The sequence below is a fragment of the Lepisosteus oculatus genome, chromosome 7 (genome assembly GCF_040954835.1).
Source record: "Lepisosteus oculatus isolate fLepOcu1 chromosome 7, fLepOcu1.hap2, whole genome shotgun sequence".
Classification (NCBI taxonomy): domain Eukaryota; kingdom Metazoa; phylum Chordata; class Actinopteri; order Semionotiformes; family Lepisosteidae; genus Lepisosteus; species Lepisosteus oculatus.
The window spans coordinates 47,340,548-47,363,215 of NC_090702.1; the positions used below are offsets into that span (position 1 = coordinate 47,340,548).

A 22,668-nucleotide genomic window follows, 5' to 3' on the forward strand; every position below is an offset into this window, starting at 1 on the left:
TCAATTTCTTTGTAAACCAGTTCACGTTTGGATGTCTATTAAAGGTCTTAAAATGTCCCAGATTGAATGTTTTTTTCTTTGAATCAGAACTGCTTGGAGCGTTATTCTTGCAAGTTAGGCAAATATGACCTAACAGAAGATCAACCCTTGGGGCTCTATTCTACATCCACGTGCCCTTGAAGCTTAATTGAAGAGTCTGTAGGAAACATTTACACAGTCAGAGAGAACTGCTCTAGTTAAAGATACAGGAATCTGTGGTTTATTGTTGCTTGGCTGACAGAAAGTCACATGTCTCCCGACTCATCTCTGCACTTCCTAGCAAATTCTGAAAGGTGGAGGTAATGTCATAGCCTGGGCTTGCAGGGTTACCTCTGCAGCTCACTCACTCATTTTTATTGATGGTATAATGCATGCATGGAAGTGTATAACATTGCTCATGTTATTACATACCATTCACGTGTGAAGCATATGAATGATAAGAACAATATAATATGCTGTCACACCATGTCTGGAGGGAACTGTGGCACTTCTTTTACTCATGCTAAAGCGTCTGACCCAAAAGTACATTTTTCTGTAGCTATATTTTTGTAGTCTTCTATTTTTCAATTGTTGAAAACCACAAATTTAACTGTATCACACATATGTTCCTCTGTATTACCGTTGCTTACATGTAGACATTATGATTTTCAACTTAATATTACAAAATATAATACAAAACAGTTTTCCTGTGGTGTCGATGAGGCTTATACTACTTGATGGCTTTTCCGTTTTTTTTTAACATAACCCTCCATGATATACCAGTAAGTGAACTGGGCATTTTTGTGATGTGTCATCCAGGCCCATTCTGAGCTGCCTTTGTAATTTTAATTAGCTTATCTAAAATGTAAATTTTGAGACAGACAGATAAAGGAGAAGGGAAAGGAGAAATGGCAGAGGTCTTAAGTATCATCAATCATGATCAACCTTAGAAGTATTTGGCAAGGTATGTGACATCTGAAAATAAAGAGAAACTGAAATTAGGTATAGGTTAATGCAGCATGCCAGCTCTGACTGACAAAACAATAACCTTGACATTTCCTTTTGAATGCTCACTGCTATAAAAAAAAGAAAGCTGTTTTTGTAACTTTGAATACCGGTTTGTCCTTGAAAACCTTCAAAAGAAGGCTGCATTGCAGAGGTAGTAACTGCTGGATCTGGCCATGTTTCCATGGAAACTGATTAGATGTATGTAAATGTATAGCTTTTTTTAATTCCCAAAACAAGGGTTTAAGGGTTTTGTACATCCAAAGTGGCAAAAAAAAATTATAAAGCTCAATTGGTAATGCACCTTCTGTCAAGATTGTCTTCCCACATGGCACAGGGAACACCAGACCTGGTCTTTGACAAATGTCCTCTATATTCTTCACCATTGCCTTCAAAACACTCTAGAACACAAAATAAAGGGAAACTGGATCTCAAAACACAGTATACATGTGATTACTGCCACCGAAAACAAATATTTAAAAAAATTACATTTTTTTTTGCCAAACACAAACCCTTTGGGTTGGAACCTGAAACAAAACAATGAAACATTCTGTGAAGAATAAGATTTTGGGGCTGTGAATGTAATTCCCATATCAATCTATTCCTAAAATAAATAAGACTCTAAGCAAACTGACTGAAGTACACAGAAATAATGCTTGGTATGATAAAATTTCCTTGGGGGACTAAAGCTGGTTGGTATTTCCCAAAGAAGCTTCTGGAGCAGAGAGGAAATTCCAGCTTTCTAAATCCATGAAGATTTCAACTCCTTCAGCAGAACACGAATAAAATTATATTACTCCCCAAAACATCAAGGATGTTGCTGACATCTTAACTTAACGACTCTGCAGGAATAATTCTCAGATGAATACAGATTGAACCTGCAAAATAAAATTATAATTTTCCCTGCAATATTGAATAATATTTTCCTTAGAGAGGGAAAACAGAGTGAACACTGTTATATACTGATTACATATGTTTATGATAAGTAGCATGTTTTACAGACAACTACAAACACTTTATTATATGGTGGAGGAGTGTGGCAAACCCCTCAAAAAGTTGCTGTAAACAATTCTGACATCCGAGCTCCATTTCAAGAAAGTTCTGAAAACAGAACCAGCAAAAATCAGAACTCTAATTTATACATTTTAAGACCAATTCAATGGCTGAAATTGAACAACAAATTATCTTAGTTTTCATTCACTTTCATTGATTTTAATAAGCACCTAGCTTCATTTTTTTCTATGACACAAACAAAACCACACACAAAAATAGGGCGACAGGCTGCTTGTGTTTCACCACAATACTGAGTACAACTGCTCACACATCCATAATTGCATACTGCTTTTCTTGAAGTAGACAAAATACAAAAACTCCCCTTATTTTATAGGTGTTGAAGAATACATTATAATATTTGTTCAAAGTTCAAAACACAATGCAGTTGTGGCCAGCAGTTATATCGCCCAGTGATTTCAGCTGACTTGCCATAACAGGTCATTTGGTGCCTAAATGGTTTTACATGTAGTAAATTAGTTAATCAATTTAGATAGTTTGTAAAGTGTGAGAGTCACATTCTCACATTGGTTTCATTTAGCCTATGTTAGGTATATAAAGGGACTCACAGTGACAGGTGGTGTTTCTTTGATTTTTAGTCATCAAAACAAATCCCAAGAGTGATCCTGGACAAATCCCCAAGTGTGACAGACCCACCTCTCCTCAGGCAGCTCATGAGTGTATAAACACAAGAAACACCCCCTCTAACAACCCAACACCAGGGATCACTGTGAATCTCTTTACAGAGCAAAGGGATCCCCCTACGTAAGACTCTCGACCCTTCATCATCTACCCAATTCTTCAACACGCCACACGTGAACCTATTTACAAAGCTAAGTGGCCCAAATACCAATAGTGGCAAGTCACTCAACTGTGTTACTGCTGGAAGCCAGAGGAGTCCTTCGTGACACTAGTCCCATTTCTGAAAACTTACTTTAAAAAAAAAAAAATAGAATTTGCTCTGTGGTCAATGACTATATTATGCTTAATGGTCAATGAAGATTTGTTTTGTTAGGAGTGAAAGATCTGTACCTTCTGTAGCAGGCGGCTCTGTATCACACCTGGGAATATTGGTACAAAAGGCAGTTCGCACTTTGGTGTCCACTGTGAAACACCACGGCAGCTCAGCCCCATCCGGATTCCTGCAGTAATTTTCTCTCAGATCTCTGGTATGAGAAACATACAGCACAAACTGTTAAGTCACAGAGATCATTACTTACTGAATGGCGGCCGACTATTTTCATTGAAAAAAAAACACAAAGCTGTATTTTAATTAAACTAGGAATTAAGTACTGTACATGAAAATACTCTCTGAAAGTGTCTTGCATGTTTAATGGATTTGGTAATCTATATAGAGGTTAGGTCCCAATAAAGAAAATAAAGCAGTTTGTGATGACATTTAATTTCTTTAACCCATAAAGGCTTTCAAGGTTGGATAAAAAATAACATTCACTTTAGAAAAACGGGTTAGCATCACTGGTAACTCAACTCGATGAGATATCTTTGAAAAGGAGGGAATACGTAAGCAAGGAACTGTGTCCTTCAAACTTATATTTATACATTTCTGTTAACATGAATATCTAACTCATACTACGCCACACTGTAATTGAATAATCTAAAAGCTGATCTAGGTCTGCGGTATTTTTCCTTTCAGGCTGAATTTGATTGAGTGAAGATTTTGTACTAGAATATGACAGTGAGTACTGAAAATAATAATTTAAAAATAACTCATTTTCAGCATGACACCATTAAAATAACGTCTAAACGTTTAGGCAGAAAACACTTGTTTTTACCACAGTTTTAAGTTATTTTTTAAATCAAATTCTAACTTGTGGCATATAGGATGTATCAGTTGCGATGCACTCACTGGCATTTGTAGTTCTCGGGAGTGTAAGAATGGTTGTGGGGAAACTGCGAGTCCCAGCGTTGGCACTGCACTCCATCCGGTGTAACGGCAACTGTCCCTCTATATTGTTCCCCCTGGCCTCTGAAACATTTTGTAGTCGTGTCTATATCAGTTTTGGCATTCACATCTAACAGGAAAAAAAAAAGAACAGTGCATTTAAACTGCTACTGCAACATACTGGCCAGAATGGAAACTAATATAACATATTCATGTTTCACTGCTATGCATTTCTCCTTACTAACTATTGCTCTTCCAGTTCTGATATCTTATAACACATATCATACCATGATATATCCAATAAGAACATACTGTAATCAAACCATCACCCTCTAAAATAAGATGTCACCTCTCACAGGACTCATCTATTAGGTATGAGCGACCTGGTTCACTATAAATTGTTTCAAGAACAAAAAGTGCCCACAGATCCAAACAAGACTTACAAATACTGTGTTCTTTAAAAGTAATGCACTGAAGAGACTGATAAAGTATTAAAAGGAGATTTAGATGAGAAAATCTACAAATTTGATCCTTGTGACTATGTTTACAGGGAAAAAAAAACATTTTGTAAATCTAAATTTCTTGCAGGCAAGGAGTTCATCATTCCATTAAAATGAAGAACCAAAACATTAAAGCATAATATGAATAATAATATTTTATAATAATTTATAGCGCTTTCTGGACACTCCACTCAAAGCTCTTTTCAGGTAATAGGGACTCTCCTCCACCACCACCACCAGTGTGCAGCCCCACCTGGATGATGCACCAGCAGCCAGAACGTGCCTTAACGTTCACCACTCACCAGCCATCAGTGGGGAGGAGAACAGAGTGATGAAGCCAGTTCATAGATGGGGATTATTAGGAAGCCACAACTGGTAGAGGCCAGAGGGAAATTTGGCCAGGACACTGGGATTACACCTCTAATCTTTTTGAGAAACACCCTGTGATTTTTAATGACCACAGAGAGGCAGGTCTTGAGTTTACTTTCTCATCTATTAGGACCCACACAGACCGCAGGGTGAGTTCTCACTACTGGTCCCAATAACACTTCTTCCAGCAGCAACCTCAGCTTTCCCAGGAGGTCTGCCAGCTATTTACTGGCCAGACTCACACCTGTTGAGCTCCAGTGGGTTACCATTTATAAGTTACAGGATGATATAGCTGTTGTCAATATATAATATAATATAATATAATATAATATAATATAATATAACCTATTGCACCCTATATTCTATTTATACCAGCATTAAAAAGCAGCACTGTTTTAACCTCTCCCAGACATCTGAATCCCAACAATAACCTCAATCAGTTCAGTTAATTTCACTTATGTCTATCCATAATTCTCCACATATAGTTGTCATTTTATGTACAATACTTAAATTCCTTTTTGTTTCTGACCTGTCTAGCAATGGATTGTCTTCCCTAAGTCATTCCATTGTCAAAACACAGGCATTTTTGTGATGCGTAAAATATACAAGGAGAAAACAACTGTGAATTTAATCTAAGTTCAAAAAACGAGAGCAAAGATAAAGCAACTACAATTAACAGTTCACTCAATCAAGTGCACTATTAACTGTGCATGTTTTTAATTTTGTAAAGGATTTGTTCATACACAGTTTCCTGTTCCAAATCATGTGGGTATTTTCACATCTCTGCGCACTGCAATGAATCCCACAACCTCACACAGAGAAGAAGGAGGTGTGTAGGAGGAATCCTGCGACTCGCCCACCTTTAAGCCATTCATCTTTTAACACATCCCAGGCAACACAGCCCCACACTGGAGGCTCAGGCGGGGAGGCCCCATGCGTCTTTTATGTATGAGAGCTGCATGAGGCGCGTTTCAGTGCCCTTAGTGCACGTAGAGATATGGCTTTAGACACCAACACTTCTATTAAACTATGAAGTTTAAACAAAAAGATTATTTGCCCTTGCAAAGTACAACACATCTTCATGTCCTCAATAAGATTGTGTTGTTTGATAAGGTCCACTAACTGTGTTGAAATTCAACGGTACTTAGGGCATAAAATAATAAAAGTAACTAATTAGTCTTTAACATTCAAGTGTTTGGTAAAAGCAGTTTTGTTCTACAAAGTATATATTATTTGGGAAAGACCGGTTTATCACACTTGGTTTGAGTTGAGTTTGTTCTTTATGGCATTGTAGTAACAGATCTTACAGCCTTTAACCTGCCTGAAATAAAACCATGCACAAACTGATGCTAATACAAGGTCTATAATTGCTTTAAAAACAGTTCCAAACCTATGAGCGTTTTGTCTTTGCAAAGCATCAAGAGTTAATTTGCACAGTTATATGCAAGAGAAGATTCCCCATTTTTAGTTCAGAATTTTAGAAAATCTGAATTTATTAATTTTTATTAAAAGTATGATATCATATAAAGTCACAAACACTGATTCTACAAACAACATTCCTCAGTGGTTTGCTAATAAAATACAGGAGTAATTGGAAGGTCTTCCAGGACAGGAAATGGAAGCAGTAAATTTAACACGGACTCACCACAGACTTTAATGTTGCAGTACTCCCAGGGGGTTTGGGGGTCCAGAGTGAAGCACCATGGACGAAGACGGTTGTCGGGATTGCGGCAATAATTATCATTGAGTCCCTTATCAGGATACCTGCAATGGTTTACAGTGTATTCCATTAATAAATAAATTAAAAAAAACTTAAAAATGAACAGCTTCTGTCAAAGCGGGAAAAGTGCTAAAATTGGTTTTAATCTGGAAATAAAGTCAATATTAACAGCTACAGAGAGAAGGCTATTTAGCGCATCCAACCCATTTGGTAGTTAGAAGTGAACTGATCTAAGGATCTCAACCAGCTTTTGCTTGAAAGGATCCAGGCTATCAGACATTAACCACATGACTGGGTAACTTGTTCCATACTCCCACAACAATTGGGGTAGTGAAGTGTCTCCTGTACTTAGTTTTAAATGCACTGTCACTGTTTCCACCTGTGCATGTATGTTATGGACAAGCTTATCGAAACAGGCCAATGAGGAGAACAGACTGGAATCTACAGAAAGTCATGAGTAGAAAACATCAGCTTTTTGTTTTACATGCTTTGAAACAAGTAGCAATATTTTATCTTGCTGTATATTTTTTGAAATGTTAGAAAAATTCATTTTTCTAAAGTACTTTTGACAACTTTGTGTAAAATAAAAATGTTTTGCTCCAAGAGACAACAATCAGAAAACTATCTGAAGATGGAACAAATTCTTGAAATTTGCTTGAATTCTTTGCTCAATACAGGAAAATGTAAATCCATCTTAAAATGAGCTATCAGAAGAAAAAAATGAATTTATTTATTTATTAAAAAGTCCGTTTAATTTATTTAATGAGTCTGTTTCGAGTTAAGTCAGTAAACTAAGTAAGCTCAGTAAACAATATTATAATATAAGCTTACAACTGGGTTTCACAGAGAACCACTTTTAACCAAACTATTAAAGACCACTGTAATTTACTATGTAACCAAGCATCAGCATTCTTGGGGCAAAAGGAAAATAAAGTTGACAGTGTTGGATGTCAATTACAGGGAAGCATCTGAATCCCAGAGAAATCCCCTGCATTTCTAAATTAAAAAGCAAACACTGCATGGGGGCATATAACAATCAATTCACAGCACATGTAATATGTGACTGCAGTCGTGATGTTATGTAAACAAAAATCATTTTCAATTAAGTCAAAGACAAATCATTGCAAAGAGTTAAAAATGATTAAGTCCATCTACTAAGCATCATCAGGAGAGACAGATGATATTTTCTATTAATAAATAAGCCCAGAATCTGACTAAACCATTCACCTAAGCACTGATTATCCCAACAAATACTACTCGGGACTGAGAAGAAAAGAATCAGAAGCCTAGAAGAAACAGTATTAATACAGAAGCTGCATAAAGAGTGTACTCTAACCAAGCTGAGACCTGTGCACAAGTAGTACTTCAAAGCACACGCAGCTGACAATGATATTTTTTTGTACTTCTATTATGACGTAATTTAGGGCCTCCCGAGAGGCCTAACGAATACAAGTGCTCACACAAGCACTGGTTGTGCTCTATGATCAAGGATTCGAGCCTGGGTCATTACAGTGGAATTAGTAAGACAGGGTTCTCTTTCGAAATCTCAGTGACACAGCAACTTCATGGAACTCTGACAGCATACTCTTGGGAATTGTGCTGCTGATGCGTCATTACGTACATCTGTTAATGGCGTCAATAAACTACTCAAACTATTACTGTATGTACCCCAAAGTGGCCTATTGAGTTTTGTACTGTTTGTTATACTGCAATACCAGGCATGGTGATATACAGAACCTGCTTCCTAACTGGGCAGTGCATGAATACATCAACAAGAAGGCATCAACCTTCTGTCATCTTCAGAGCAACAGACTGCAGTCTTCATATACAGTATATGACTTTCTTGTGCTGCGACTCCATACTGAACATTATCTTTAAATATTTCTCCAATAAAACACTTATCTTTAAAATTGGAAAAGTGGAAAAAGCTGCACAGGACCTGTGATTAAAGTTTAAATACTTTGAAGAGATTAGAGTATGGAACCACTTTACCAGGGTACAGTATCTGCAACTGAACATGAAGAGGTTAGTTAGTTCCTCACTGAACACTGAAAAGAAAAAGGTTAAAAAGGGATAGAAGGTGGACAACTAAAAAAATTAGGCAGAAATGGACAGATCACAGGACAAGGTCTGAAAATGTTCATATGCTCAGCTTAGCAAGGACTAGTTGAATTAGATCACTGATAACCCATGTACAGTAGGACAAAATCAGAATACCTTACATTGCTAATGGATTGGAATTTGACACTCCTTCATTAAGGAATTTGGAAGTCCGGTACCCATGTATTAATAACTTCAACCTTCACAGTTTTTCTTACCTTTTTGGATGGAATGTGTGTTTGTGAGGCCTTGTCAAATCCCAGCGCTGACATTCTTTCCCAGTTTCTGTGTGATCCATAGGACCCCTGTAATTTTCTCCATTGCATGTCATACACTCAACTGGAAATAAAGGATAATGGTGAAAATAAAGTTAAATAAAAGACAAAATACTAAAATATGCATACTCTACTTACATACTCTATTTAAAAATAATTATTCTTTAATGTCAGGACTTCACATCTACAGTTCTGTCTCATGCCCTATATACTGTACTTTAATCATGACCACAATCTTGACCACTTTTACCACATTATCTTAAACTATGTTCAGACAGCAGCATACAGTAGATATTATTTTAGTATTATAGTATTTTAATCAAATCCAGACTAAAAGTTAGAGTAGATGATTGTCATGTGAAAGTATTTACTGCATTATACAAATACAATTGAGTGGATTTAGAATACTACTGTATGCACATTAATTCCAGGCATACATTATATTTCTATACAAACCACAACGGAAATTAACTTTATGATACACTATGTGACAGTAACAGGAGGTTACTCATGTTTACAAGTAAATGAAAAAAAAGTTTTGGAATTGACTAAGACATTTTTAATTCATCACAAAATAGAGAAGATACCACAAATGATACTACTGTTTCTAATTGCTGACAGTTTTCTAAAAGACATGTTCCTAAAAAATGTACAGTAACTGTACACCAGGCTCTTTTCTGTATAGCTTTCCATTTTACAACCAAACCTGACCTCTAGAATAATAGAATAATGCAAACCCCCAAAAAATTGAAAACAGATGTTTATAAAGCCAACTATTCTCATGATTTACTTCAGCTTATGTTTCTGATTAAGACAATTTATGATCACACTTGCCAAGTGAAGTTAGTTTTTTTTTTTTTAAGGGAAAGCTGAATGAGAAAAGTCAAGGCACTTTGATGTCCTCGCTATTTTCATGTATTGTTCAGTGCCTTATTGTTTTTTCATCTTAGGCCAGATTCTTTTTTTTTATATTTCTTATGTGCAGAGCTATGTAGCTCAAGACGGCAAATCTTTAATACACTTCCATCACACACCTGTTTAGTACACTCTGTATGGCTTCATGAAAATATGTTATTTGTTTTCAGGGGGTTGCAATATTAACCCGTTTGTCCACTGAGGCGCTTTTGTGTCTGTTATGTGTGAATCAAATTAAAAAAAAACTACCTTCTGAACACTGCGGGATTTCACAAGACTGATGGCGGATATCGGGGTCTGTGGTATAACACCATGGTCCTGACGTCTCATTATTTGGATTCCTGCAGTAATTCTCCTTTAGGTCCTTTCTCTTGAATCTCGAAGGCAAAAAGCTAGTTTTAAAATGACAATCAGTTTAGTGTAAGACCATGCATGCCAGTCAGCTCCTGTGAACTCTCTCACACTGCTGTGAGCTTCTACCCCCAGCTCAGACTGCACTGTTCAATGGCATTCTTTCTCTACTATTATCAAGGTTTCCTGATGTATACACCCTTTACTGTTCAATGGACATTGTTTGAATTGCACAGACATTGCTCTTTCAAAAATGTTCACGACCCAGTTTTTTTTTTGTCCTTGACATTTTCATGTATTTAACTGTACTTGAGTGGTTTCCTTTTTGCATTTTTATGTATTATTGTAAATTTTGTAATATAATAATAATAATCCAAACACTTAAATGTTCACTTCCTGTTACAAAACTGTGTTTCCAAAACCGGAGTTTTCATTAGCCTAGTCGCAATGTTGAGAGAACAAAGCGTTTACAAGTTATTTGCATAAACCTCTTTGTGCCTTTGTTGTGAGTTAACTGCCATTATTCCTGTTCCACTTCATAGTTTTGTGAACACTCCATTCGGGTTTTTCAGGTTTTTCACCATCTCTGCTAACCAAAGCCAGAAACAGAGCTGCAGCCCCTGAGCATACTTCAGTTTATATCTTTTACTTCATACAAAATTAGGTTGAAAATCAAAACAAACATGGAAGATGAACAATTGAAAAGGTTTTCTCTTAAAATTGACACACTGAAGCTCTTTCCTTTACAGAAGAAAACTGTGCTGTAGTTTGCTGGTGTATACACATAACAGCCATTAAAACACTGTTTTTATTTTTAATAGAGAACAATAATAAAGAAACTTCCTCTTAGTATTAATCTGGTAAACTCTGGAAAACACCCCCCCTAGCATGCCTTCCCCAGCTTTTTGATGAAGTCATGTTAATATTATTAAGTCCTAACAGATGTTTGTAACAACATCTTGTTTCAGCTGAACCTACTATATGGACTGAAGACGTCTGTAATTTTACAACAGATCCATTCACATTTTTTAAACTATTTTTGTTTGTGTGGTGGAACTAGGAAAAGGAGACACCCCATTTCATTTTTTAGCATAGACAATTTACTCACTAAATGTTTACTTTGTGCTTTTTTGGCATTGTGCATGTATTTAAAAAAACTGTCAAACAAATGCTTAATGTCAAGCAAAAACAAACACTCACGATGACTGTTATACGTTAACTTTAAGACCAAAGATATAACCTGTCAAGAACAAAAGCATTCCCAGAAACCTGACAAATAAAAGATCGCTAACCTCAACCCACACACTTATAAACCATGAGAGTTTTATAGACTGTTCTCCAGCCAAACTACTCCTAAACTATGTAGCCCCTTCCCTAACTACCTGCTGGCATATCAAAGTAACATTTTGTGAGCTAACCTACTGTACTTGCCTAGGAACTTAAAAATTTCACATTTCTGAAATAGTGTGCAAAGAGACAATGTCTGAAAAATGTACACATTGTCCATAATGAAAATCTGAAGTCAACATTTTCACTACCAAAAGGCTGGTACAAAGAATGGTTTATCTAGAGCAAATTCATTTTCTTTATTCAAATGATTTTGCCGTTTTAAAACGGGACTACACAGAGGAAGAACACAAACATGACTTGTTTTTAACAAGGTCCTAAATCACTTCAAAGAGGAGGACAAGTTCAGGGAAACCGACAAGGTACTCACAGGGAGGAAATAAGAATAATGTTTTAAGCAATCTGAAGACTTGTTAGTTAAACTAACAGGCACCCATGATACAGACATTCACTGCAAAAACATTTTATCTTGGTGAGTAATTAGTAAGTGTATTTTTTTACTTGCTTATGCTACATGTCTGCTCTGGTCTAGATTTCTGAAGGTGAACACATAGTAAAATCTTCAGGTGCAACAAAACATAAACACACACACATATTCTTCCCTTACTTGTGATCATGTGGCACAGATGAAGCCCAGGCTTGACACTTCAGGCCAGTTTTTGTAACAGATTTCATTCCTTTATAACTTGATCCTTCGCCAATGATACATTCTCTTGTATAATCTATAAGTAAGTGATTACAGAAAGCTGTTCAGCACCAAGCACAGTAAATTGCAGATAGACACACAAAATGTGGAACACATCTTTAAAAAAAAAACAATGAACAAATTACATTAAGACTGATTTTTAAACTCTGTTAATGCTTAAATATGTAGATCATCAATCAGTTGTAAATCTATCAAGCTGCTAAAGGATTCCATTGGGATTCTTACATCTTGTGTTTAGGCCAGAGTAGGCCAATCAGTGCAGCAGTATACTTAGTCAAAGATTATTAATAATAGTTCAACCGTACTAAAAACAGAAATACAGTTTTTTTTAAATCAGACTGTTATCATTTGACTAATTAGGAAGGAGAAAACAACTGTAAGAAAACATAATAGGTTCAGCCAAGGTTCAGCATAAGACAGATTTACCTTTTTTCTCGTAAAGATCAAAGCTAAAATCTTGCTCTTTTTTAACACCTGGAGTATTGCTGTCAAATGACAGCCAATGGCATTTCCTTGTTTTCTGGTCAAAGTGGAAAGCCCTGTAAAGGCACAAATAACACACAGATGCAGGTACTGTACTGTACATGTGACTTTCAATATAATATAAATCAGCACAAGGTCATCCTTAACTCTATCTGCCAGCATGGGTGGAGATACAAACTATTACGAAGAGGGGTCTGTTTTACAGCTAAACTAACGCATTTTAAAGTAAACATGAGAGTTTCCTTAACAGGGTAAGGAAAATCTGATCCAGACCTCTGAATCTTACAGCCAGAAATTCCCGACAACCAACAAAAGACAGAACAAAGCCCTAACACTGCTTGGAAAAAGACAACAAGTCATGCATTTGACTGCACATAAAGTAATCCTAATAAAGAGACTGAAACAATTTCACATTGGAAAGTAAATATATCAAGCTAACACACAAGCAAAACAAGATTGCTGTAATACACATGCACATAATTATCGGATTGTTATTAAATTTTAGAAACTCTGCATGTATCGTCTGCAAAACTGGGAAAAATAAAAGACACAACAAGAGAATTATTATCCTTTAGTGGATCTTACCTGCAAATAAAAGATAATCCCTTATTTCTACTGCATCTTCTGGCACACTTCACTTCGCTAAGAGATTTACTTTTGGTCAGGAGGGAACTGTCAGTTTTGAACAAGTGGATTCCATCACTCTTCCGATAGTCATGAAGACTGTTTCTCCTTGGATGCTTGCTTTCTGTAAAATGTTCAGGTCTTACTCAGTGAGCATCGTATGGGACACACAAACTATGTCTCATACTATATACAGGATACACTACTGGGCAAATGGGTTTTACATTGGTCTTTTCACTGACCGTTTCAATCTTATTTTATGCAGAAACAGTTCTGTGGTAATCTTCTACTGAACTTTAGTAAATTGAACTTAATCGTGAATGATCTGTAAAAGTAGCCTTGTAGCTTTAAGGGTGTAGAGAGAGAGGACAAATGTAAAAAATGAGGAAATTAATTACTCAGATTTGACTGGTAAATGTATGGTATGAGGTACTACTACACTTCATTTTGGCTGCTTATGTATAGTTTTCTTGGTTGTTGTGGTCAAGCTGAAGATTTTGATCACAAAAACCCAAGGTATCTATGAATATTTTTAAAGAGTTGTTAAATTGTAGTAGTGCAGGCTTAAGTCAAATATTGATGCTCATAACATATAGTGCTAGTCCTGATTGTGCCTAAGTAATCAAAAACCTTTATATATTTGGGTATGTTATCTGTAGTGGACATGGCACAACATATTGACATATTGTCTATATTCCAATATAATAAGTCAAACCTGTTAGCCTTGGCTGAGGCTTAAATGTAAAAATCACAAGTTCATTTTATTCTAAAGAATATATTTGTGCTAATGCATTATACTTCTTTTGACAGTTTCTGCAAACATAATACTATTCTACAAAACCTAAATACACCTTTTAAAGGAAACAGAATGGAAAAGATACTTTAGCATATCACAGAACACTTCTCAGAACAGCTAGTGAGCTACTTGAAATGCAACAACATAAGACAAGCAGGGACGTCTGAGGTGTATTTAATTAGAAATGCAATTAACTGCATCCATCAATGCATTAGTATTCATGAGTGATTCACCCAAAACAGTACATTGAGGCAAAAGTTCCACTGGGGTTCTGACCTCATTCCTATAGACATCTTAAAGGCAACAAGGTAGAACATTTCATTTTCCAGCAACACAGTGAGTCAGCAACTGCAGAGGGATTAGAACCCAGGACCTATTGACTCATACAGCACTTTTATCTTCTGCTCTAATCTCCAAGCAGAGATTTACAAAGCTCTGAGGAAGACTTTTGTCAGCATCAGCAGGACTTTTTAATCCATATAACAGTGCAATCAATTTAGAAATCTCATGTTTTCAAAACTGAACATCTGCTTCACTCCTGCTTTTTTTGCTTAAAGTTGTCACTGTAACACATCCAAAAATTCAAAACTACTTTCTGTGAGGCTTCACAGACTCTCCTCTGTATTTTATTATCCAGCCTTTTTTAATTACAGGGATGATCACACATTTTTTATTGTCTTATTATTATATTGCTTGGGAAGGCAATGTTCTACTTCCTCAATCTTACTTATATTGCCCATTCACATTATTCCTCTAAATCAAGGGTAAACTGGCTTACATCTGGCAGTATTCATTGCAAGTTTTCCTATTTTTGTCCAGATTAAGCTTCCTTTCTTGAGTAAAATCACTTCTTTATGCAACCATTACTATGCTTGGGTCTAATTTTAATTTATGCACCAAATTTATGGTAAAAAGCACTAAACTTGCCAACATGACTGGTTTGAACTGCTCCAAAATTCAAATAAATACGATTAAATTACAACTCTATAACACTCTATGTGCATTAACTCCGTATATTAAAGAAGGCAGCATTGAAAATGTCTTCACAAACCAGACTGCACTAAGCCTGGTGGTTCAACTAGCATAACCCTAGGAAATTTCTATTGAAGTCTTACTTGGTCATTCAGCTACCGCTAAATTGTGTCTTCAAGTCACAGCGACCCCTAGTGGCCAGACCTACTACATATTTTACTGAAATGTCAGGTTGAATTCGGCTCTATAAATTGTTTAGGTGGGTAGCGCGTCAGCATGCGTAGGCTGCAAAGGAACAAGTAATACTGTAGGTTTATTCCATGTTGAAAAGTGATGGTTCTTCTTGCTGACACCCAAAGCCTCCACAGCCGAAACGTTGCGTTTTCTTTCTCTTTTCAGCATGGAATAAACCTATTACTTGTTCCTCTATAAATTGTGATATCACATCTTGAGACCTTGCAACGTCGACACAGCATAGGTTCAGTGATTGACAATGGCCTTGTGAACAAGCAACAAGACCAGTCATCTTTATCATCGCACATGCAGAAAATACACTTTGTCCTCTAATATTGCTTTTAACTGAATTTATCATGCTTTCCTTTTTTTTTCTACTTACAAATACCTGTGACTTTAATATGCATATAATATTGGTTGAGACACTTTATAATTATTTTAAAGTAAACAAAACAACACAATGATACATTGAATCATTTAATACAAGCATTGGAAGCACTTTTGTAAGTAACCTAGTAAAATTATTTTTTGTATTAACATAAACGTATGTACACAAGCCAAAAAATATTAGAATTCAATCCATTATAGTTTTTTGTATTTTTGTTTACAAGGTTGCAGTTCTTAACAACAGTATGGCTTATTGATACGCATATAATACGGGATTCATTTCAAACACATCAACGTACATCTGTTCGGTTCTCATGAGCAATACTGAGTCTATGTTTACACAATTCCATCTGAGTCCCCTTACGTTTCTACAGAAGTTTATTGGATCCTAACTTCAAAAACGGTTTCATCTTAAGACTTAAAACCCAAGGGGAGGACAGGGTCAGAAACAGGAATTTACACTTTAATTGATAAAGAAATGTTAAAGGAATGTTTCAGCCTCTTCAAGGACTATCGTTATTTTGCTGTACCATTAGCACTATACACATTTATTGAAAAAATCTGTATCATGATAAGGAACTACACCACTTGTGAAGTCTATATTTGCTGTCACAATGTTCCAAAGAATTATACCATTCTACAAGCAAATGTAAAAACAACGAATTTTTGGACATTTCGTCAGGTAATCTAAAATAAAAAATATTTTCTATTTAGAGAACTGCAACTTTTCTACGTTAGGATGTAAAACACCTGAATCTAGTTAAGAGCAGTTAACTCGTGAATCGCGAGGGAATTTTGTATTTAAGATACTCAACCTTGATAGTGAATTGCGCAATAACTTCTTGGCTAACCAATAAAATGCAATGGTTAAAATTCCTTAAGTTTATATTTCCTCATCAAAGGCGTTGGGATACATTGTTTCGGAGACTGTATTTTTCACTAGAAATATCTCATCACACACGAGCAGTTTAGCATTATTTTTAGTGACTGCTGTTAAGGTACAGTACATCATACAACAATTAATGTATGCAATGAATTAGTTTCCGGTCTTGCAATTAGTTTGTTAGTCCAGTAAAGGCATCTGTATTCAGTCTTAAACTCTAACAAAGTTGAGCTGGCGTTTTGTCCCCCCCAGTGACGGTACATCAAACACCACTTCTTCTGCAAACTTACCTGAGTAAACTACGAGCACCGCGCAGATCAGAACCCACTGTGCCCACATGATTCTCGCAGTATCTGTTACCGGGAGAGTAATTCCGCGGTTTACTAATGACTGAGGTTGCAGCAGCGTGCTGCCTGTTTTTATTGTCTGATCTCACAATCAGCCTGTATGATTAACAGGAAAATCCTTACCAAGGCAAAGATACCCTCTTACTGGAAGGGATCCGTCCTCTGTTCAACCCCCATCATGACAGTATCACACCGTTACCCCTCCCCCTCTGTGAGAAACATTTAAAGGGAACTCTACCCCAAGAATTCTTCCAACGCCAAACCTTAAATTTACCACTGTGTCCGTCCGTGGTAACGTTGTGTGATACACTGCAACAGATGTATTATGCCTAAATATAAGTACGCTAATTAATGCACATTTCTACAGTATTCCTCGGTTAAGATACCAGTTTATGCAAATATGTAATATCCATTTGAAAATAAAATAAAGTGGTTGCGTTTTTTACCTCATCTTTTTTTTTTTCTCCAGGAAATCTTTGCTCCTTGTGTTGGAATCCACTTTCGTCAGTCAGATGGCCGAATGCATCTTTCAGATCGTTCTCAAACGGGGCTGTACAATACGTCGACAAGTTTTAAAGGCAACGACAGAGGAGTGGATTATATGTGAGTGAAGGTGGTAAATCATGATTTTGCCTTTGTAATTCCCCTTCAGGAGAATAGGTACAAAGTATGTGAAAGGAAAGGTATTTTTTGAAAGTTTAAGAGATGCGCAGCTCAACATTTACTCAAGACAAAACCAGCAGTAATCTGGGTTGACTAATGGTACATTTCTAAAAGTAGTATGAATTCGAGTTATGTCAAATATTATAGGTACAATGATAGAGCATATTGGTAAATACACAGTGCATCACAGTGACACAGTGATTAGCTCATATCTCTTGATTCCTACATCAAATTCAGGGCTTGTGTATGGAATTTGTAAAGTTCTCACGATGTCTAAGTGGGTGTTCTTTTTTGATGTGGTTTCTCCACCAAAACCCAAAGACACACTGTCCAGCATGGCACCTCTAAATTTGACCCCCTTCACTATATGTGTTCTCTGTGACAGACTGGCATACTGTCCATGGTACAGTCTTACCTTGTGCCCAGTGCTTCTATGTTAAAGTAGCAGATGAAGTTTAACTAAAAGTTTTAGATAGTAAAAAAGAAAAAAAAGATGTAGATAGATTTAGAGACTGGGCAAATATCTGACAGATAATATGCACGTTTTACTGCAGATAGTAAAAATGCAAAAAGTATAGATACAAATTGGGAAATGCTGAGTTAGAAATTTGTCGAAAATGCGGGGAAGCAACAGAAAAGGAAAGGAAAATCTTAGGCTATATATACAAAAAATCTTAATTTCAGCCAAGGTCATTATTTTAAAATGGTATAATGCACTATTAAGTCCTCATTTAGCCTATTGTGTACAATTTTGGTCACTGCTTTATGGAAAAGATATCGGTGCTCTGGAATCAGAGCAAAGAAGAATAAGCAGATGCAATCTGGAGCTTAAGGGAATGTTCTGACAGAAAGTTTGAAGGAAATTAACTTTGTGGTCTTGAACCGAAAAGACTACAAGAGGAAGCACAATGCTGACAAGAGTTTTATTTATTACAAAGTAATCAGGACTGGTTTAGATTAATGGCACATCATTGGATTCAATAACATGCCTCACGTCAAATCTGAAATTATTATTATTGTAATTTTTAGTGTCTTTTCAAGCGCCTTGCCTATTTTTTAATCTTATGGTACTGGAGGAGTTCTGATTGAGTGATGTGGTTGACTCTTGTTTTGTATCATGGTATTGTACTGTTGTTGTATTGTATTATTGTTGTATATGTTATATGTTTATATGCTCTTGATGTACAAAACAAATTATTTTATGGGAAATAAAAGTTAATTAACTCAATTCACTTCTTTACCAAAGAATTGTGAAACTATGGAACAAGCTACACAGCCATGTTGTTGAAGCTTATATCCTGGCTTCTTTCAAAAAACAAAGAATTTTAAAATGAAGGATTAAATCCCTGGATAAATTAACTACTAACTACTAAATGGAACAGATGGGCCTAATAGCCTTATTTGACTTGTAAACTTTCTTATGTTCTTATGACTTGATGTTTATATAATGTTAGTCAGTGATACAGTACTTAACACTTAATATAAATCTAGCTTTTTCACCAAAGATAACATAAAGTTATTATGCGTTATAAAGAGTACAGTACACTATACAAATTTTGAACAGTATTTATTTAAGAAGTCTTATAGTATCAGAATTGCTGGCAAAATGTATATTGCTATATCTAAAAACCACACATTCATATAGGCTTAAAGATTAGTAAAACTATTCTTGTTGTGGTTTTTGGGTTGATACCAAGAGGTATTATGTGACAATTCAGTGTTTTTCCCCTCTCAATATGATTTCATTTAGTGTGGTAGTTGAATGAAACAAGAAATCACAGAATTCGTGCTAAATGTGTTGGATTCAATCCAATTTAGGTACAAGCCTGTGGCCTTTGTTTTACTAAGTGTTCTTGAGGTTACACAAGGACCCCTGGGACAGTGAATTGGATGATTATTTTGCAGGAATCTACACACACTTTTGCTATTAGGAAGATTTATAAATGTTCCCTTGGGCAGCTGAGAAACCATAGGCTGAGATAAATCCCAGACACTTGATTTAGTTTAGTATCTTCAGTCACAAGCAGGCTTCCAAGTCTGTAAGTTCACAGAGAAGGAGGAAATGTTTTTGTAGGAGTGAAACTGAGTGCTCAGTGGAGCTGCTCTTTTTATGAATATTATATATATATTTACAGTATGAGGACTACAAGCACCTCTGGGTCTTGTTGAAGAATGATAGTCTTTGATTAGTCTTTTTTAGACTAGTGATGCATTAGCAGTATTCTGGGTGTGCAGTTTCATGGCATTCCAGTGAAAGCTGAATTTTGGGTGAAATTCTCATTTTACAGGTTTTTCTACATTCCTTTTCCCACCTAGGGTCATGAACTTGGGGTAATAACCAAAAGGACAAGATCCCTGGATACTAATGGAAGGAATGACATTCCTTCATAAAGTAACTGGGCTTACTTTCCACGCCAGGATGAGGAGATTATCCGCAAGAGAAATCTTCAGAGTAGAGTAACAACTTCCCTGGGTAGAGGGGAACCAGCTGAGGTGGTTTGGACCAAGAGTGGGGTTTGCTGTTTTATATCATGCGTAGTGGAGGCTTTGAGGCTGTTCTGGTGAAAGTCACCCATGATGCGGAAATACGGAAAAATTATATCTTTTATTTACTGCAGCTGTTGTAGAGGCTGCTCAGCTGGATTTCATCCCACAAGCTTTACTCTGCGATTATCAAACCTGGTAACTGTCCAACTCTGAATTACAGAAGAAAGAAGGATACACAGCTACAGTTGTATTCTACGTTTTGTGAATGGGCCAGATAAACTCAGCGAAAGGAAACAATTGACAACAGTGTATCAAACTGTTGGTAATGTATGGCATTACACTGTTGCCATGTACTGTACAGTATATACTCTGTGCTCTCTACAGCCTTCTGCAGTAACTCTTTGCCTCTTTCAGAGTTTCCTATTGCTGTAAAAGATTGTTTATTAACAAGCAAACACTCCTGTCTTTTACTCAGCAACCAATGCAAAGACAAAAAGATAAAACATTTTCTTCAATAACATGACTATTACATTTCCTCTACACACCCATAACCACTTCAGCTCTAGCTTCCGAATTCTCTCTGCATTGTAACCCCTCCTTTGTTCATTTCCTCTCAGACGGCCTCCTCTTCAGATTGCCTCCCTTCCCTCATCCCCAGCCTTTTGGAATAACCTCCAGTCGGTGCTCTGCGACCCTGACACTGTAGACATAAAATGAGGCTGCAGTATGCGTGAAGAAGTGCGGAATTTACAACAAAGGATGTTCTGTTAAAATCTGTGACTTGACCACCAACAAGGGTGGCCAATCAGATAATGGAATGCCAAGGACAAAGTTAAACTAGTGTAAAACTTTTTTAACCAAAACAATACAGTGCAGCAGGGTGATTCAAATGATACATCAAACAAGAAAAACAAAAAATGCTCTCTCTCCTATAACTTAGAAAAGAGTAAATACTCGAAGCCCCAACCCAGGTCCTACTTGACTGACAGGTGAAAACCATTTAAGAGTAATAATAATGTTGCTTTATTAGCCCTATACAATTTCTTGCATTAGGAATTCATCTTTTCACATACCCCAGCTCGCTCTCCATGAGACACACAGACAGGGAGAGAAGCTTGGGGTCAGAGCGCCATTGTACAGCACCCCTGGAGCAGTTGGGGTTAAGGGCCTTGCTTAGGGGCCCACCAGAGTAGGATTCCTGCTAACTGCAGGATTTGAACCAGCAACCTTCTAGCCACAGGCACAGATCCTTAGCCACAGAGCCACCGCCCCGCCTTAAAATGCCTTAAAATGTTTGCTCCTGGAGCTAACAATGGAATTATTGGTCGTCTGAATGCATTTACATGGGTTCAGATCTTAAGTAAGGCTGCAGGTTCTGTAACCTGTCCCAAAGAATCAGTGTCGTGGCAAGCTAGCTGAGCTCCAGGCTCTGTGTCTCTGAGCTGAATCGGGAACCTCAAATTAAGCAAGGGTTAATAAGGCAAATGAGAGAATATGTTCAGGTTAAGTGGACTATAGAAGTAAACAGGTATAGTTCTAATAAGGACTATAGAAGTAAACAGGTAACCAAAAATGATTTTTAGCAGTGGGCAGGGTGGATAGAAAAGTGGTCTGAAGACAGCACTTAAAAGAAAGTTAAATGGTTTGCCCAGCGGAGAATAACTGTCTCGCTGGAGGCAGCAGAGGGAGCTGTTGAGCGGATACTGATTAGGTGGTCTCAAGAGGTTGAGCTTATATACTAGAGAGGAAAAGAGATTAGCATAAAAAAGCTGCAGGTGAAAAGAAAAATGCCTGCTCTTTCAGAGTTGGAGAAGTTACAGTAGATGAGCAAAGAGAAAGCCTTAAAATGTTTGCTCCTGGAGCTAACAATGGAATTATTGGTCGTCTGATTGAAAAAATGATGGCGGGCTGGAAATGCATCCTGAGTGCATTTACATGGGTTCAGATCTTAAGTGAGATCTCATGCGAATGCGCTGGTTGTCAATGGCCATGCCGGGAAGTGAGCCTCTCCCAGGCGCAGTGTAACTGTTTCAAGATGGTGGAACAGACAGCATAAGATAAGTGGATCCACTGTGGATCCAAAATAGGTCATATTTAATAATAATAATAATGATTGCTAACACTTATATAGTGCTTTTCTGGACACTCCACTCAAAGCATTTTACAGGTAATGGAGACTCCCCCCCCAACACCACCAATGTGCAGCCCCACCTGGATGGGCGGAGCGGTGGCTCTGTGGCTAAGGATCTGTGCCTGAGACCGGAAGGTTGCCGGTTCAAATCCCGCGGCCGGCAGAGAAATCCTACTCCGTTGGGCCCCTGAGCAAGGCCCTTAACCCCAACTGCTCCAGGGGCGCCGTACAATGGCAGACCCTGCGCTCTGACCCCAAGCTTCTCTCCCTGTGTCTGTGTCTCCCTGGAGAAAAGCTGGGGTATGCGAAAAGACGCATTCCTAATGCAAGAAATTGTATAGGGCTAATAAAGAAACATTACATTACATGATGCAACAGCAGCCATAGTGCACCAGAATGCTC

At 37.0% G+C, this 22,668-nt stretch overlaps 1 protein-coding gene across 2 annotated transcripts in view; it reads right to left on the reverse strand.

Moving 5' to 3' along the window:
- Positions 1 to 17,098, reverse strand: part of LOC102698086 (hepatocyte growth factor) — a 32,995-nt gene extending 15,897 nt beyond the window's left edge. The window contains exons 1-10 of one of the 2 annotated variants that reach the window (XM_015352156.2): positions 16,929 to 17,098; positions 13,328 to 13,490; positions 12,686 to 12,798; positions 12,161 to 12,275; positions 10,105 to 10,232; positions 8,884 to 9,004; positions 6,491 to 6,609; positions 3,941 to 4,106; positions 3,106 to 3,239; positions 1,328 to 1,424 (exon numbers count right to left, since the gene is read on the reverse strand). In XM_015352156.2, the coding sequence (XP_015207642.2) occupies positions 1,328 to 1,424; positions 3,106 to 3,239; positions 3,941 to 4,106; positions 6,491 to 6,609; positions 8,884 to 9,004; positions 10,105 to 10,232; positions 12,161 to 12,275; positions 12,686 to 12,798; positions 13,328 to 13,490; positions 16,929 to 16,977 (1,205 nt within the window). In that variant the 5' untranslated portion in view covers positions 16,978 to 17,098. Of the gene's footprint in view, positions 1 to 1,327; positions 1,425 to 3,105; positions 3,240 to 3,940; positions 4,107 to 6,490; positions 6,610 to 8,883; positions 9,005 to 10,104; positions 10,248 to 12,160; positions 12,276 to 12,685; positions 12,799 to 13,327; positions 13,491 to 16,928 lie in introns of both variants that reach the window. The other variant, XM_006633253.3, reaches the window with a different exon arrangement.
- Positions 17,099 to 22,668: the final 5,570 nt, after the last annotated feature.